At 40.1% G+C, this 18,865-nt stretch overlaps 1 protein-coding gene across 7 annotated transcripts in view; it reads left to right on the forward strand.

Moving 5' to 3' along the window:
- dab2ipb (DAB2 interacting protein b) overlaps positions 1 to 18,865 on the forward strand; it is a 143,135-nt gene that overhangs the window by 83,685 nt on the left and 40,585 nt on the right. For 6 of the 7 annotated variants that reach the window (XM_036579923.1, XM_036579919.1, XM_036579918.1 and 3 more), the window contains exons 2-4: positions 868 to 1,022; positions 2,846 to 2,944; positions 6,420 to 6,974. In XM_036579923.1, coding sequence (XP_036435816.1) covers positions 2,909 to 2,944; positions 6,420 to 6,974 — 591 coding nt within the window. In that variant the 5' untranslated portion in view covers positions 868 to 1,022; positions 2,846 to 2,908. Of the gene's footprint in view, positions 1 to 867; positions 1,023 to 2,842; positions 2,945 to 6,419; positions 6,975 to 18,865 lie in introns of all 7 variants that reach the window. The other variant, XM_036579925.1, reaches the window with a different exon arrangement.

Below are 18,865 nucleotides of genomic sequence, written 5' to 3' on the forward strand. Positions count from 1 at the left end.
GGAGATTGCATGTTATGTGCTTTATTTTATACACCTGTTAGCAATGGGTGTGGTTGAAACACCTGAACTCAGTAAGTGGCCATGTGGTGTTGTTCTTGTGAGAAATAGGGGGAGTCTTAAAGTACTTACTTAAACTAAATAAGTACAAAATAAAAGTTGAATGAGTGTCATAATTTGTTTCGCTCAAAATAGTGATGTAAGGCAGATAAAGCTTTGTGCTCTTTCAGTGCAGTCTGTGTAGAGCCTGGTGAACATATGTGTATACATCATATGCTTTCAAATATCTCTGATTAGGAACTCATTTACCCTTCTCTTTCTTGAACATAAATTCTAAAGTGACAGTCACATCTATCACCGTGTTCATTAAGTTCCAGCTTGCACAGCTGTGCTGTCTCAGTAGAGAATTACATTTAGCTGGACTCATAAATAGTTAATTAGGACTGTGGAAAGGTAATCTAAGTTCTTGATGGCTGCACCAGGTAATGGGAACAATTTTCTCTGTAAAATGATTATCCTTTCTTCACATTTATTTTAGGTGTTGCTTCATACATATATTCGGTATGCTGGTTATTTTCTCCTTGGGTTAGCTACATTTCAAGAGATAGACCAAAAATCCATTTCACACAGTTTCCCCCTTATCCCAGATGTAGTTGATTAGCCAAGACATGTTTGGTCTGAAGTTTGCTTTCTTTAGTTTTGCATGTTTTAATAAGTGATAGAGGCTTATAGCTGCAAGGTTAGCATTATGCAAACTGCTGACTTCCTCTTGTTCACATTATTTTGGTTTGAAGGTAATGTTTGTGTATCTGTGGTCCACCTTGTGGTCATTCATTGCTGTGTTTCTCTCTCTCTCTGTTTCAATCTCAGATCTCATCTGATGCCGAGACTGAAAGAGTCACGCTCTCACGAGTCATTGCTTAGTCCGAGTAGTGCAGTGGAAGCTCTGGACCTCAGTATGGAGGAAGAGGTCTTTATCAAGCCCGTACACAGCTCCATCCTGGGCCAGGACTACTGCTTTTGAGGTAGACACCCACACACACCCATGTAGGCTTAATGCCACTGCAACTGTTTTTATGTGTATAAATTAGTTTTATAGGATTGCACCACTCTGCCATCATCCATTTATTGGGTTTGTTGGGATTAGTTTATTGGGCTTGCATCAAAAATAAGGTGTCTATTATAACACTAAATGTTGCTGACGTGACTAATCCTTTCATAATGTGCTGTGTACTCCAGTCTTACATCTAATGTAAGTACATAATCAACTAGAGGTTGACCAATTATCAGGCCAGACGATAATCAGATCCAATATTTCGCAATTCACTGATCATCGGAATCAGCTTTTTAACTTGTTTGCTTTCCGATAACAAGCTTATATGTGAGCTATATGCATATCTAATGCAATCATAAGTGAAAGATTTGCCTCTGGCTCAATATCCCACCCATGGCCTTGGGATTTGTGTAAATAGGTATGATTTGTTGAGTACGGCCAGTCAAAACTTGAATAGCCTGTATGCCACCCACAGCGTTATGGATAGTTTGAAACCTGGACCACATGTCAAGCAAAATGAAAGTGTCTTTGCCCCATTGGCTCTGGTTTACTAGAGATGTGGGTAGCACAAGAAATGGGATACATGTAGGACATTCTGAGATTGATCAGCGCAGTCGCTGTGCAAAAAGGGCAACTCACTCGATAACATAACGTGCAGTTTTCCACTGTCCGCTGTACCCAAACAAGCGGGACTAAAGCATGCAGCTGGAAACCGGCCCTAAACATCACATTTGTTTGGTAAGAGTAAACTTACTATGGAAAAAAGAGAAAATGGTGTTTCAAATATATATTTAAAGTTTATTTTATAATCCTTATATTTACACTTACACTGTGCGATTACAGTTTAAAAGTTAACAGCCTTCTTCTTAACTAATTATCGGTATCAGCCATGAGAAACACATAACAGTCGACCCCTGTTACCTCTACACGTACACAGTAGGTGAGACATGCCACATTGTTGAAAAGAACATTCTGATTAAAGTGCAACGGCAATGAAACTACTGACAAATGGGACAAAAACACAGTCTGGTATTTTATCATGTGTCATTTTGATAATTAGAGTGTAAATGAGTTGTCTGTTCATCAAGTAGTGTAAGATTTAAGTCACATGCTGTGTACCTCTGCGTAAACTTAAGTGAGTAAGTAATGTCGGGCTAGCTTGGTAGACACTCTTGTAGGTGGCTGACTTGGCTCGCTAAACACAATTCTACATGCTATTGGTGACTTAGCTAGCTTTATTACTAGCCTGGCTAATTATACGGTCTCTGCCTGGTCAACTTATCCATGATTATGTCATGTTGACCAGCAGCTGTTAACTCAGAATCCTCAAGGAGGCGGAGAGATAGGAAGCATAACAAATCCAGTGGAGGGCAAAAGTTTGGGCACCCTTGTCATATTCCATGTTTTGTTAAGTGAAAATAAATGGACATCCTCTACAAAGAACACACGTTTGCACATATTAATGCACAGTTACTGTTTATTTGCTGAATTTAATGAATTGGGGGGAAAAATAAAACATAAAATTTAGCCTGTGCATATATTTTAGCACATTTTATATTTTATGATATGTTTTTTTCCCAAAATGTTAAACTATAGAAATTGTGCAATAAAATGTTCAGAAAATGTATCATGTTTAAGTTTGTTCCCTTGAGTTAACTTTTACTTAGAAAATCAACAAATCATTTTAATGTTTGCATGCAGCTGTACTTGCTTGTCTTTTATATTTTCATAATTGAATGACCTGAGTGATAATGAGACCAAGAAAAGGACTGATAGCCATACATTGCCCTGCAGGTGATCACCTCAACAGGCAGCAAGTGCTTCTCATGTCGCTCAGCCGCCGAAAGGGACAAATGGATGGAGAACCTTAGACGAGCTGTCCACCCAAATAAGGTAAAGTCACCTGCATTTAGCTGGGGTTACCTCTTACACTTACTGACTTACTGGTGGAGGTCACACCTGACACACCTGGACACATCCTGGGTTTGATCGCTTAATAAGACATCTGTTTCATCAGGATATACAGAAAGCACTGGGAAAGATGGTGAGAAGTTCTTCTGAGTACTCGAAATGAGGACGGGTCTGCTCTTTAATTAAACCATTGCTCAGACATGGGAGCCACAAAACATATGGCTCCTTAAAGCACGCCAAGAAATGATGGCAGTAAGACAGCTCACCCCACCCTCATCTTTTATTATTTAACAAATTAACAACTAATTAGTTCTTTAAAAAAAAAGAGCTGGTCGTATCCAATGGTTTCTTTACCTCTTTGACAGCTTGTCTCAGGATGTGGTGGAGATCCCTCCATCATTCAGTTGTAAATTTTAATTACCTGATAGGTTTCCCGGCTCTGCGCTACCTTCAGGTTTTAGAATGCTCAACAGTAAACAAACGGTACTCACCGGCAGATGCTGGTAGTTTTGTTGAAAGGAGAATATTACAGTTCATCCATTAGGAACTGGAAGAGGAGGCTGCTTCTCTCTGTATAATTAGTGCGGTGAGTGTTGTAATGCAATAACTAAAGGCAGATTACAAAACTGGGGACTTCCACGCCCTGTTTTTGTTTCTTTGTATGTATGTGTGGCGGCTTGTGGGCACATTTTTCTGCAAGCAAATCAAGAACAAAGATAACAAATGCTCTTAATGCAGTAACTGCTGTCTGTTCTTTAATCTAGATCAGGGGTGCACAACTCCAGTCCTGGCAGGCCGGTGTCCAGCACAGTTTGGTGAGTTACCTGCTTAAACACACCCACTAAACCTGGCAATCAACAGATGAGTTGACAGGTGTGTTTGGGAAGGTAACTCACCAACCTGTACTGGACCCCAGCCCGCCAGGACTGTAGTTGTGCACCCCTGATCTAGTAGATATTTCAGTCTTGTCCAGGATATAATAAGATTTGACCCTTACTTGGATACTAAACTTACCATATCTTTCAAGTGATAAAAAGATATAAATATTTATTAGTTCTGTCACAAATCTACCGACAGTAGAAGTACGGTATGGGTGGTAGGGGTGGTAGGAATGGGTGATATGACAAAAATATAACATTGACATACTTAAAGATATTTTCATGATACACAATACGCAGCATCTTAATTTGTTTATAAGTTAGGTTTGGTAAGAGAAGACAAAACGAACCAGTAGTGCCACATTTTAAAAAAGTAGGGCTGTCAAACGATTAAAATTAATCACTAATAATCACATTATTTTCTGTTTTTATTGCAATTAATTGCATTAAAGCGTCTTATTTGCTTAAACTTTGACCCTAAAGAAATATTTAACACTTAGAACCCGTATCACTGTAATAAAATGATTGCCAAAAGTTGATGGTGTGACATAGAGAGATTTGGTAAAATGTGTTAGATTCTTGAGATGTCAGCAGAAAAGACGAGTGCTGAATGATCTTCTCTACTGGCTAACTTTGTGTTCTAAGCAAAACTAGTCTACATAGGCTCATTAAAACATGCATTTTCTTTGGTTTTCAGCGTTTAACTGCACAAGCTAATGAATCTTGCATTTCACTTCATCAGTGTCATTACTTTGGTTCCAGTATTCGATGGGAATACCAAAGCTGTAGATCCTCGTTTTCAAACTGCCTAATTGTACAAGTTATTCTGAAGAAGACTGCAGAGGGGAGAAACTTCCAGTGCCCACTGTAGACCATTATAAAAATCGCCTGTGAAGCTGTGAAGACCAAGCCAATACATTTACATTGTTACCTGGAAAAACGTGCAGGCTTCCGTTTTTTGTTTTTTTCCCAAAGCTTCATAAGACCTGTTGACACTTATATGCGTTGTGTTTTGATTTCACTCTTTGATGTGTTCATTTTTAAAGAAATATAAAAAAAGCTTCTTTTTTGTGTTGTTTTCATTTATATAGTGAATAATGAAACAGTGTGTTATACTGTATCCCAGAGAGGTGTAAATGATCCCTACATCTAGTTTAGATTCTGCAGATTCCGTAGACCTGCAACATTTACAGTCAGAAATGGATCCACTGTGAGCTTAAATATTAAGGTAGCAAAGCACACTCAGGACTGGCTTGGTGTTCTGAGGGCTAAGAAGCAGAGCATTTTGTGTGGCTGTATGAGTGAACAAAATAAGCTTCATCATATTCATGTATTTACTACTTTTCACAATGTCAATGCAGAGTTCACATGAACCCGAACATGAAAATCACATCATTTCCAGGGTGAATGAAGTTTCTAATTTTCATCACTATGTTGAATGAAAGCAACAGTGGCTGCATGCTCCAACCAATGTATTCTGTATATAACGTATACAATAAATGGTTCCAACATCACTGTGACTGTAACCTGTCCAGCATAGTGGCACTGTCCAGCGTTGTGTGCTGAAGGTAGGGCTGGACAATTTGGAAAAAAATATCTAATTGCGATTTTTCTGACTAAAATTGAAACTGCAATTTACATTGTCATTATTTTCTATAAATTGAGGTCCAGGCCTGTTTTTTTGCCAAGAAGACCAGAATATCAGTCTTTTTCTGAGGCTCGACCCCTGAGTGTAGTCTGCCAGACTGCCAGTAAGCTGTAGTTGTGATGTCACAACACATGGATGTTTTGTCTACCTTATTTCCAGGCAGTTTATAAGCTCTGAGTTATAAAGTTACATTTTAAAGTTAAAACTTAAGACAACATTGCTGACAATGTTGGCTATAATTTTTACAAAATTGCAGCTCTTGCAATTTGAAAACTGCGCTCTCTTAAATTTGCGATTTTGATAGCTGGAAATAACCGGTTTTGTCAGGAGACCCAACAGTGTGACTTGATAAAAATATATTAGTGCCATAAATAAACACAAAGTAAAATAATTTTTTCAGTAAATGCAGTTAACTGTGCCTAGCTATGTGTTCTTTGTTGGTCACTTTTCTTAAAGCGGTGTCCACGATATGCTCAGAAAGGATATAATATGACGTAATGTATCAAGATAACAATAAATGTAATTATACTGCTCACCCCTGCTGTGAGGTTGGCTTTGAGGTCCATCACAGATTAAACCACTTGGCCTCATGCTGGAATGACAGCCTCCTTTTTCTATTGGAGCAGTCTGTCTCACCATGCAGCAGTGAATGACTTTAACTGCCAAATGATGTCATGTGATATTTATGACTCCTTCCCCCAGCCTCTGTAGCAGAGCACATGAAGCGATCTACAACAGAAACCATCTTAATTGCCAGGCAGGAGTAGCTGACCTGAAACGGAAGGTTATTTAATTGCCAGGTCAAACAGCCAGCCGTATCTGCATCGGTAGCCGTTTTAGATGTCATACTCATACAGTAATAATCTTTTACTGCCCTATCCTCATGCTAACTGGTCCAGCGACCTCACTGCTGTTCCTCTCCTGTTTCCAGGACAACAGTAGGCGGGTGGAGAACACACTCCGGCTGTGGGTCATCGAAGCGAAAGACCTGCCGGCCAAGAAAAAGTACTTCTGCGAGCTGTGCCTGGACGACGCCCTATACGCCCGCACCACCTGCAAGCTCAAGGCAGACAATGTCTTCTGGGGCGAGCACTTTGAGTTCACCAACCTCCCTGCTGTCCAAAACATCACCGTTCACGTCTACAGAGACTCGGACAAGAAGAAGAAAAAGGACAAGAACAATTATGTGGGATTGGTGAACATCCCAGTAGAGACTGTGACTAGCAGGCAGCTGGTTGAGAAGTGGTACCCCGTTAGCACACCAAACCCAGGCAAAGGGAAGACGGCGGGCCCCATGATCCGCATTAAGGCCCGCTACCAGAGCATGAACATCCTGCCCATGGAGCTGTACAAAGAGTTTGCTGAATACACCACTAACAACTACATGCTGCTCTGCTCCATCCTGGAACCAGCCATCAGTGTCAAGAACAAGGAGGAAATTGCCTGCGCCCTGGTGCACATCCTCCAAAGCACCGGTAAAGCCAAGGTAAGACAAGCAGCTGAACTTCTTTAACTGTGTAATTGGCATTTCCCCTCTGGTGTGAAGGATGGGTGTTAGCCATTCAGGGCAAATTGTTCGTCTATTGGTATTGACTATGCATGACTACATTCTGGTCTTCTACTAAGGCTGTTTGTACTCCATTGTGCTCTATTTATGCTGGTGTTGTAGAGATGACGTAAACTGAATTATTAACTAAATTATTCTACACTTGCGGGAGTGAGACAAATCTCAGAAGTTAGAAAGCAGTTTTAAATGTCTGCAGTATGAAACTTTATAAAGTGGTAAAGTGTTTTGATCTCTGTTAAGCTAGCCATCTTACATCAAAACACAGTTAAAAAAATAGTTTTGTGTAGGATGTGAGTGTGTGGCTGTTATACATGCTGAGAAAAAGAAACAGGCTACTTTGCTCATTAGAGCAACTTGAAATACAGCAACAGGGTTCTCTAAACACGATAAAGTGGTCAGCTCTAAAAAACAGTCCAAAAAAACAAGCATTTTAAAGTAGTAGGCTGCTAGTATGTTGTATCTTAATTGGATTGGTTTTACCAACTCTCTGATCAAATATTGGATCGGTACTCAGTACATTCTTAGAAAAGTTTACTAAAACAGGTGTGTCCAGTATTTTCCTTCGAAGGGCCAGTGTTGCTGAAGGCTTTCATTTTAAACATGCAGGAGCACACCTGATTCTGTTTGTTTAATCAGTTGGTCTAAATCTTCAAACAATTGATCATGTGTGCTTCCACTTTGTTGGAATGACCCTTTGTACCTTTCAGAGCACAAATGCTGTCACCTTAGTACCTTTAGTGGAACATATTTGTACCATATACCACATTATTTTTCTAAGCTGCATTGACTCAGTACAGTGTGTCTTTGTACAGTGTCATTTTTTTCTGACCGTGTATGAGCAAATGCTCAATAACAGAATACATAGTAACAAAGCAGCAGTTCTAAGGCCCCTAGTCTAAAGCCCCCTTTGTGAATAGCAAGTAAAAAAAAAAGAACGTCATACAAAATGTATCAGATTTAAAACCTTTTTGTGTACCATAGGTACGTAAGCCCCGTTCATTTTTGCCATACAGAAATCCAGCTTAGACCTTGTAGATGTTAATATGGGCACAATGCTGACTACAGAACAATGCACGACTTCAGAAGTCTGTTACAAATAACTTAAGTGGGCGCTGGATGGCCTCAAGTTGTAACTGGTTGGCACTTATATTAAATTTTATTAATGTTTAATGACATCTATTTTTATCTACCGTATTTTTAGATATGGACGAAGCAGATTTAATAAATTTGACAAAATGACTTCTGGAAATTTTATGACCTATTTAGCACCGTTCTGTGGCCCCCAGTTTGAGAACTGCTGCAATAAAGGACTGGCAAGAAACTAGATTGGCACAACCCTATACATAATTTTGCCTTTAGTTATGTTGCTGGTTGGTGGATAACATGAGGAGGTAATGGTTATCATTTAGTATTCGGCATCTGGGCTGAAATAGGTTAACTTTCCCTGTAGGCCAAAAGCTCTGACATCATTTTATAGCCCCATAAATGTTTTCGGAATGGTAGTAAAGGGAACACCTTGTGACTGCTGTTTGCTGTGATGTTACTGTCATGTAGCTTCTGAAAATATCGCATGAATTACAGAGTGCATCTCTGTGTTTGTGTACTTAGCTAATCACATGTTATTTGTCCTCTAATCTCTGACTCCAGATTATGTTGCTGTTTAATTGCAAAGTTCCTGAGTGTACTGGGCCTCCTCTGTCATCTCTGCATGAATATGATGCTAGAGAGGCACATTTAGGATGCTAGATTTACCTCATGTGAATCATTCTTGTGTATATCTATGTGTTGGGTTTCTCATGCTGAGAAGCATTATTACAGGGATTATCTCCCCCCTCCAGGGCTAACACCTCACCACACCTTTCACCAAGCAAAATAACTAATTCTTCCTGTTTTGCCCCGGCTAGGGAGGGACCAGCTAAGCAGCTGCCATCTCTGTTGGCTGCCTGAGCTACTGTCTGGCCTGACTGGCGGAGTTTCAGTGACTGCAATAGATTAGTGCGTTTGTGGTGACTCACAGGGCGAGGTAAACACAGAGGGGAAAATAACCATAGATGGTGGAGGAGATGTCTCTGGTTTATGTATGGCATTTTCTGCAGAGTGTGTTTAGACTGCACTAATGTTCTTGTCCTTCTCCCGTTTTATAAAGAACAGGACAAAGCAAAGACAGACTTCTTAAGCGCTGCAGAACTACGGTAGCCGTTCTCCCAGACTTCATCTGTTGTCATGAATAGATCTTGACCAATAGAGCAATCAATAAATCACTAATTTCTGGGAATTTGAATGGTTCTAGACTCTTTTATCTCTATTATACTAATAATTTAATGGTCACTAACTTCTCATCTTTATTACAGCAATAGAGGATGAACTGATGTTTTTTGGGCATTGGGTTTCAGGCACCTAAGGCTCATCTATGCGTGAGGGCAGTGATGGCTATCCTGTCTGGTCCAAACTGACAGAAGAAAGAAGTTTTTATAGATGGTTATAGGAAGAATATGTCACAATACACAGTGCATCGCACCCTGCTGCGGAGCTGTAACCCCTGCGTTACCCCTGTCCACCATCCACCATGGCTCATCATTGTTTACAGTTCATCCAGACCTAACCTTTAGTGTTACTGAAAAATGTTACAGTACAAAGAAAGCTTAGTCTGGAAAAAAAACTGCTAAAAAAAAAGAACTAATTTATGGAAGCGGAAAAAAAAACGGCCAAGAAGGCCTGGAAGCCTCATCCCCGGCCCTGCTATATTCATTATATATATATAGGGTCGGCCCCAGTAAGTCCAGTACTCAAGCAGAAGTCTGTGAAGTTTTTTATTTAGTATGTTATGGCTGAAATTTAAAAAAAGTCTGGGAGCATTTTCTTAAATTGAAGGATGGTCACAAACAACATATGCAAGTCTGTATTAGCTTTCCACAGAAGCACAACGTTACCTTCGACCAGCGGAAATGAAAACTGGTGTTCATTCTGAAGCATCACAATGGTCAATAAATGGTAGCTTTTTCTCCATGCTGGTTCTTGAACAAACCGAACTACTACTTGAGGACATTCAGTTCACACTATAAGTGATTTGTCAGAGTGAGCTAAAGTTACCCTTACAAAAATCACTAAAACTCAATGTTAGTAACTGGAATATTCATCCGCTTACCTGGAACTAGCATGTTAAAATGGCAAACTGGTTAATTGATGCTTCAGCCTGAAGAGCTATAACATTAATCTGCATGTTTATTATCACTTACTCCTACAGCTCTTTGCATTTAAGCCGATTGCTTATTAGATTGCATACGAATTCTCAAATATCAAAATATTCATTTTTTGCAGCTTTAATATTATTATATCAGTCGATCAGAATCAGAATTTTTAGCTCCTTAAAGGATTTACATTGGTCAAGCCCTTGTCATGACCTACATGTGGAGCATATTTAGCTTATCTAAGCATGAAACAGGTTTTGGAAAAGTGACCTTATCCGTTGTTAGAGTTCAGATATTAGGGTCATTCTGAAGGTCAGCTGGCAGGATGTCAGCACTGCAGAACTTCATTCACTCTGGAGGCTCGGAGCAGGTAGGCTTTGCTCTGCCAGATCAGAGGATTGCAGTCACACGGTCAAAAAGTCCTCCCTGGTGCTACTTTCACTGGCTAGAGAAAATCGGTGAATTTAACCATGAAACAGGTTTTTACTGTGGGTGGATTGACAGCACGGTGGCTATATTTGTCTGTGTGATCAGGTGGAGTCAAAGTTAATTGATACGCATCGATGGTGCCGAGCTTCAGCGAGCCTAATTTTCCTTTCCATTTTCCCTGTCGCTCATTACTTTTCGCCCATCTAACCAGTGAAAGATGCCTGTCAGTGAAGTGAAGCAGTTCACAGCGGCTCATGATCCATGGTTAGGGCTGATTATTTCAGTAATCGACTAATCTGTTACAGAAGTGCACCAAAGTACTCCATCAGAAGGAAATTCAGTTACTCCACTGTGTGGTGTGAACCCTGCGAATATGTTCATTCCCTAAAATGTAATCAGCATAGTAACAACAAAAAGATCATTTCAAAACAATGCCTGGAGGTCTTTGATACTTCAGTTTATAATCTAACAAATACCCTATAGGCTTTGCTTTTCATGCAGTTGTAGAGGCCGCAGATTGATTGTTTTTGTGAATAATTTCGACTGCAATCACAGATAGTGCTTTTCACTGAGACAACCACTCCCATTGATAATTTTTTAATGGATTTTTTTTAAAAAGACTTTCTAATTTATCTGTTTTTCCTATAATGTGTTTTGAAATGTTGGCCTTTGGCATCTAATTACTCTGATTATTCATCAAAATAATTGTAGATTACCAGTATAGTCGAAAGTGACAGCCCTAGTTTTCGTTTAGTGTAATCTGAACTGATGTTTTAACAACTCTGTAGCATTTCCACAGAGAAAATGCTCACTCTGCTGCAAAAGTTACCTTGCCATTCACGGTTCCCGAGTGTCATTAGACATGGTCACTGGGCCAGGAATGGCTGCTTTGCCTCATTATCTGCCAAGCGCTGATTTTGAGATTGCTTTCTGCCCCGGTGTCATTATTAGCATGTCATTAGCTCGCTTCTTTTCTGGTAACTCGCACTTGCACCCTCTCCACTGTTGGAAATGGCCTTTGAGATTGGAGGAGGGTGATTGGCGGTGACTGGACCCATTAGCCCTGGCAGAGGGCGGTCGCAAAGAACCCTGGCACCACTCAGGCCCCCTTTGTGCCTGGCTCCCCCATCTTTTCTTGGTCCCAGAGGAGATGGTCAGGACTGTTACCCTGCGGTTGTTAATTACTGTTACTCAATTTCCGTGGCCCCAGAAGTAGCCCTGAGGAAACGAGGCGTTAAAAACTGGAATACCCACATCAACGTCTGGGCATTTCAAGGGCGTACATTATAACGGCTGTAAAATCCGAGTCTCTTGTGCTTTAGCATGTGTTCACACTTTGGCTCACTAATTTGCTCCATTATTTATGCTAAAAGGAAGCATTTATATTACCCTAGTAATATTATAGTCTTATAGTCTACTAGATCTTTTAGAAAGGGCTCATAGGAGACTGACATAAGACTGGCTCAAATCCTGGCTGGCTGTCTTAGAGATTTTGCCCTAGAAAGAAAAGCAGCTTTAGCTTGAGTCTGCTTTAAGGGGCTACTGCTAATTAGCAACTTATCAGTTTATCTGATTCCTTAATAGCTGCAGACACGATATGTATTCTTAATCATGGAGATGGCACCAATACATTACCTTGTATTGGTAACTGGCTGATACCACAAAATTGCTTGAACTGGAACATAATGGGTCACATAACAGTAGCCCCAAATTTAATACAAAAACAGCAGGTGGCTAGCTAAGGATTATTCCAGAATTCAGTGGCAAACCATGAATATTAGAGCTAGGCCTGTGATTTTGGCCAAAACATGGGGAAAAAATCCCACGTCAACAATAGTAATAACTTCTATTAGTGTCCCTATAGGATTCTAGTAGTTTGTTACTGCTAAGCTAAAGGCAATTTGCATTAACACTTTCTGACAAGCCTGTTCCACCTTAAATGGTGCAGCATTTTGGCACATTTAGGCACCAGAATGTAACTGCTGCAGTGTTTAAGCTGGGATAGATAATTCTAAAACAGACATTCTTCACAGACAACTTCTGGAAAACATTGCATATATCACTTGGAGCTTCTGACAGACATGGTAGCCTATAGTTTACCCTGTAGAAGTTTCACAGTGACTCTTTGAATAGAGAGCCCTGGTACAGAGCTGCTGCTAATGCTCTCCGTTTCTAACAATCCACTGATTCGGCTGCCGCTTGCATTCAGTCAGTGACGTATCTAGAACTTACAGAAGGCCTAGAGTGATGTTACTGGTCCTTCCTGATGGGAATCAAAACATGAATGGTTGATTCTACTGTCACTTCGTAATTATGCTGATGATTAATCTGCCGCGTTTGACTTTAGCTTTTGAAGTCCTAACCAATAGGATAGCTCACTTAGCTATATCTACCTGGATACCACAGAGGAAAACAAGTAGGCCTTCTCTGAAGGCCTGGAATGCCCTGAGGGTTCCCCTCTGCTAGAATTGTGTTTTGTATGAAGAAAGCTGTTTAACTGAATAAAAAGCTGCAGTTTTGTATGTCATGTTGTATAAGTCATCTACTGATGTATTTGTCAAAAAAGAGAAACATTTTGTGGGGTGTGCTTACTTCTTCACTTGTCCCTTTTGAGCCTACAGCAGTTTAGCCCCGCCTGCTTATGCTGAAGGTGTAAAGAGTGTGCCAGTCCAGACAGCTTATCAGAACAGAGGCCATTTAGATACGTTAGTGTTAAAGGTGCAGTAACAAAAACAGGCTGTTTAATTTTAAGGGGTAAAGTGTCCCTTAAATGGTCTTGTAAAAATGAATTAGGACTATTTTTGGCACATAAACCCACACAAAATTGAAATTGGACCTTGAGGAAAAAATAAAATACACGAAAAATATAGGAAATGGACCCTTTAAAGTGTAGCAGTTTTTAAGAAATAATTGGATGATCCTCAATATTGGGATCTGAAAAGAAAAAGTGGTGTCATCTCTTTGTACTAAGATCTCTTTTCACTAAGATTGAATCTTTTATTGTGTACCATGCTGTCTTGCAGTGAGCATAAAACAGAGGATACTCAGTATCCATTTTTGGTCAACCCTGCAAACATGCTTGTGTGCCAGTAGGCTGTCCTGTGCTGGAAAAAGCAAAAAGTACTGATCCAAAATAAACTCAGGCCAAATTAGGTCAGGGTGTAGATGAAGCTGGCCCTTGTGTCAGGATGATAAGGTTTGTTGGTCTGCAGTTTCTCGGAAGTTGCGGACGCTTGTTCCCAGGGTAAGCATAACCGAGCTGAGCCCAACAAAGCTGGCTGTGTCTCCGAGTCAGGACCATTATTTTAGGAATCTTGACATCTGGGTGACTCCTGCTTCTGTAATTGGAAAATACAGAGGCTGTTGAGTTGTGTTTTTGTAGCTACGCAGGCATTCCTGGTGAGTGGTGGGAGATGGCTGCTGTTACTACATGGTTTGGTTTAGTGTCTTGTGACTGTTGCAGTACATAGACAGAGAAAGGCCTGTTGTGAGAGACGAGTGGGCAAAGTGGCACAGTCGGACATGTTTATCACCTACACATATGGATGTGATTAGTGTGATATATTCACACTAAGGTGGCTGTTGGTTGTTGAGCACTGACACATACACACACATTCCACAGTACTGCTCCTATTAGCAGTTAGTGTTGGAAAAAAAAACCTTAGACACAAATAGGCACTCCTGTGTATTGGTGGGCAGTATCACAACATGTTATATATGCAATATCAATGCACTTTTTAGTGCATCATGGATGTCATTTGTCTTGTGGGGCCCGACTTAATCTTGAAAAAAGAATATATGTCTGGGGACAGCTTGTTAATTCACAGTACTGGTTCCACGATTCGGTGTTCACGCAATATTTTGAGCTAAATTAGAATTGAATTAAATTAGAATGAAGAAAAATGATGACTATCATAATGTTGCAAAACTTACTAATGGCGTTAGAGCTGGGAGGCAGGAGGAGTGCTGGAGCGAGGTGTTGATTAGTGTTTAAACAATGCAGTTGCATTAGATGGCATAATTCATAGACTGTCCATTATCCACAATGCATTGTCCACAATACACACTGTTGCATTGCACTGCAATACCACATCACCAAGCGTTGTTACATCCCTAGCAATATGGCAAAAATATCATGAAACAATACTTAAAGCCCCTGTCAACATGGTTTCAGATGTTTAAAATTTTGTTTAATAGTAAAGATATGCCATGGAAAAAGTGTTTGCCAGTGGTATATTCAAGAAATATATATAAATTAATACTTTTTATTAGATAAATACTCCATTCCAAGCATTCCAAGCTGCAGCCTGCTCAGAACTGTGGGCATGTTAGAATGCAAAATGATTGACAGTGGCGTCTCCTGGCTAACGTAAACAACCTGGCTCCTGTGTCAGTGTTGAGCAATATGGCCAATCAGTGTGGATCAGCCCTACACTTTAGAGCCCCCCCCCAATTTAGTCCCACCCAATTCAAATCGAACTGAAGAAAGCAACAAAAAAGTCTCCTAACAGAGAAGACCAAAAGCATTCTTTCTCTGTCAGTTCATTGTAAAACCTCACAGAAACTATAGATAATAGAAGAAAATCATGAGTAGACAGGGGCTTTGAAGACATTTCACAATACATGACATGCATTACAATATTTTGACACATGTACGCAATGCACTTTTAAAAACCGCCATCCAAAATTCTCGGTACAGTGATATCTGTTCAACATTTCACATGCTTAACTGCACCATCCCCCAGTTAAACAGGACTAATTATGCTCTCTTTATAATGAAACATGCATAGTCAGTGTTCTTTTAAGTACCAACGAAGTTCACAATATGCTCAGAAATGCATATTGTTTATGACAGAGATGATAAAATATCGTCATACTGCCCACCTCTATGTTAAACTTCTGGTGCTACATTGTAGATTGAAGTTAGGGAAGGCCCCTCTAAAACCCAACTACAAATTCCTCTAATTTGTGCTGTTTTTATGTCCAGAGTACAGTTGACAACACAAGAAAAACAAGCTGGCTAGCAAAACTCTGTTGATGAGTGCACCATCACCCCCTACTTTGAGCTCTGCCTTCACAAGGCATTGGATTGGTTTAGAAATTTCACACTCAGCTTGTGCCCACCCACATCTAGCCTCAAATTTCTCATTGTTGTCCCCAGGTGTTGCTGTTATGGGATTACATCTGGCCCTGCCAGTATCATCAGTACATTAGGAGCACTGCAAAACATAGACAAATATAACATAAACTGCATAGCAACAGGCAGCTGATTGGATCTCAGACCATTATACCATTATCTGATTTTATTGATATCATGATTCATACTGTGAAAAAGTCTTCAAGCATTGTGAGGTCACCCACCCCTGCTCCTGTGCACCTTCAGCTCTGAATGTGTTCCTCATCAAATTACTTATAATAATGCTTTACGTAATGCTAATAATGGCTAATGAAATCCTTTCAGGTGCAGCAAAATTAGTATTTCTCATTATTAACTCGCTGTTACTGGCGAAGACATAGTCATTATCTCTTTTCTCCTCCGGTGCACATTTCTCCACTCTCCATTCGTCAGCCTGCCACATTCCACCTCCCCCGCCCCCCGCTTCCTCTTTCTACAACCCCTCCACCTCCCTTCCTCTTAGCTTGTCTTACTCTCATTCTTTTCCTTCCCATGCCATTCTCTCCATCTCTCTGCTTCTCTTCTCTCCCCCCCTCTCTCTCCCTCTCTGTCTCTCTCATGCTCTGCTGGGCTTTAAGGCGAGCTCTCTCTGAAAGGATGCCATTTCTGGTCTGAAGCAGCACATCACCCTGGCAGCTATTACACAAGTTGTGCAGCACTGTAGAGATGACATCCACTTCAGCCGGCCCGCCAGACTCGCACACAGGCGCACATAAACAAAGTTTTGAAAGATCTCTTATTATGTGCTTTGTGTGCCTGCTTGATTTGATAGATGATGATTGCGTGTATTAAAGTAATACATCAGTATAAATACTTTTCACACAGTTTTTCTTATTGGATTTAATTTTACACTGAGAGCTACGAGGCTAATGTTACTAACAAGTAATTGAAACCTTATATTTTCACCAGTTAGTAAACCAACACGTGCCTCATACTGCAGTTAGTTATTATTTAATCTCAAATTGACGTACTTATATGGTTTCCTAATACCTGGATTTTGTGCATACTTCTGTCTATTGTATGCACTATTAATATTAATATCTTTAATATGTCTACTGTGAGTCTGTGCTATGGGTCTGAAAGGATGTGCAGCTGTCAAGAAGCCATGATGAGAAAAGAAAATGGACAAAAAAGAGAATTTCACATGAAACAAAAGAAGATGCTGGCTTATTCGCCAGCTTCTTTGGTGCCAGAATGTAACTGCTGCACCATTTAAGGTGGAGTGGGAAAATTTGAACAAGAAGCTGGCGGATAAGAAGCCAACTTCAGCTTCATAGTTTTAATGCTGGTAGTATTTTTGTTTGATAAGGAGATTTGAACTATCAAAATATCCTACCTAGAGTTTTATGTTCAGAGCTACCTATAAATATGCGGTATGCATAGGACATCACTGAGTAGCTGCAGGTTTTACTTGAGTGTGCGTTGTTGTCGAAGACAACGTAACACAGCCAGCGTCGCCCATGATTTTTAAAAGAATGGTTATAGGCCGATACGTTTCTGAAATAGTCATGCGTCCCTAATTTTTAATTTTTTAGAAAGGAGCATTGTGTATTACATAAAATTTTAAGTTACTGACAGACTATTGGCTGCACTTTTTCTTTTTTGATTAATTGATTATGGAAAACATTGTCAGTTGCAGCCGTAATATTGACTCATCCAGGCTGGAAAATAGACAAATGTGGACAGAAAAAACTCTTCATTTCATCAACGAGACGCACATCTGAAATCGCTAGCCTCACAGAGTAGCGTAGGCTTGATGTGCATACTGCATCGCTTCTGATGTAAAGTCGGCTTAAGGCTTCTATCACTTGTTACCTACATTACCCACTTGTTACCTAGTACTAGACCAAATGAGCAAACCAAACATGTCTACATTTGGGAGGAGAGAAAAAAGTCATTTTAATTTCTGTAATTTTTTTTTCTCTGTGCACACATTCTAAGTATTAGGCTTCAAGCAAGCTCGCTGAGTATCTTGACTAAAACACACACACACACACCAGCGTACTGCATACTTTGAGTGCAGGCCCAGAAGTCATACTGTTAGCTCTGCAACCTTATCTCCTGCCTGTCTGTCTGAGAGCAGTGGGGGTGAAAGGAGAGAAACTCAGCACTAGGAACAGAGAGCAGGAGGCTATTGATTAGCCTAAGGTAACCTCCCTCGCCAGGATTTTAGGTTTCAGCTACCCTACTGCACAGTTCAGCATGCTCCTTGCTTTAGCACACTCGTTTGAAATGTGTGCATGGCTTGTAAATGAGCTAAAAGAGTTGGAGGGAGAATGCCGCAACATGAAGTGCAGGACTGGGAAACACTATTGTTTCTAATGGTATTGGTAGAATTTCTTCACTGCACTTGCATAAAACTAAGACATTGGAAGAATCCCAGCTGTTGGAAGGCTGTGGAGGAGGTGCACATCAAGTGGCTTTGCGAGACTAAGCCCAGAATGTGCCATAGTTTGGCTATGGAAAAAAAACAGCATCCAGGGGATGACAAAACACAAACATACACAGTAGTGTTATCACGAACGCTGCCAATTTGACAACTCGCACACATAGATTTGACCCCAGGGTTATCACAAGTGCTGTGTGAGAAACAGGGAAAAGGGTACAAACTCAGGGCCATGAATAGACATTACCATTCAGAAATTTGTAATCAAGCTTGTACCTAAACTGAAATAAGTCTAATATGATGCTGTCATGATCGTGAAATTTTAGCTGCAGATTAATTGCTGTATGAATAATTGCGATTTACAATCTGTCTTAGTTGTTCATTGTATGCAACTATTAAAGTACAAGCCTGAAGTATCCACACTGTCTGATTAATTAGCTATCGTAAGACGTGTCTCAATAAATGCATTCATTTTATTTACATATATTTGCCTTAACAGATGAAAACACACCCACTTAAATGACTGTGAAAGCTAACAACTTAAGTTATTAGTGCAGCTTATAATAAATAAATGTAATCAGCTCATGTAATTGCAGTCAAGTATTATGTAATCATTTTGACAGACCTAGCC

The sequence above is a fragment of the Colossoma macropomum genome, unplaced genomic scaffold (assembly GCF_904425465.1).
Source record: "Colossoma macropomum unplaced genomic scaffold, Colossoma_macropomum, whole genome shotgun sequence".
Taxonomy (NCBI): domain Eukaryota; kingdom Metazoa; phylum Chordata; class Actinopteri; order Characiformes; family Serrasalmidae; genus Colossoma; species Colossoma macropomum.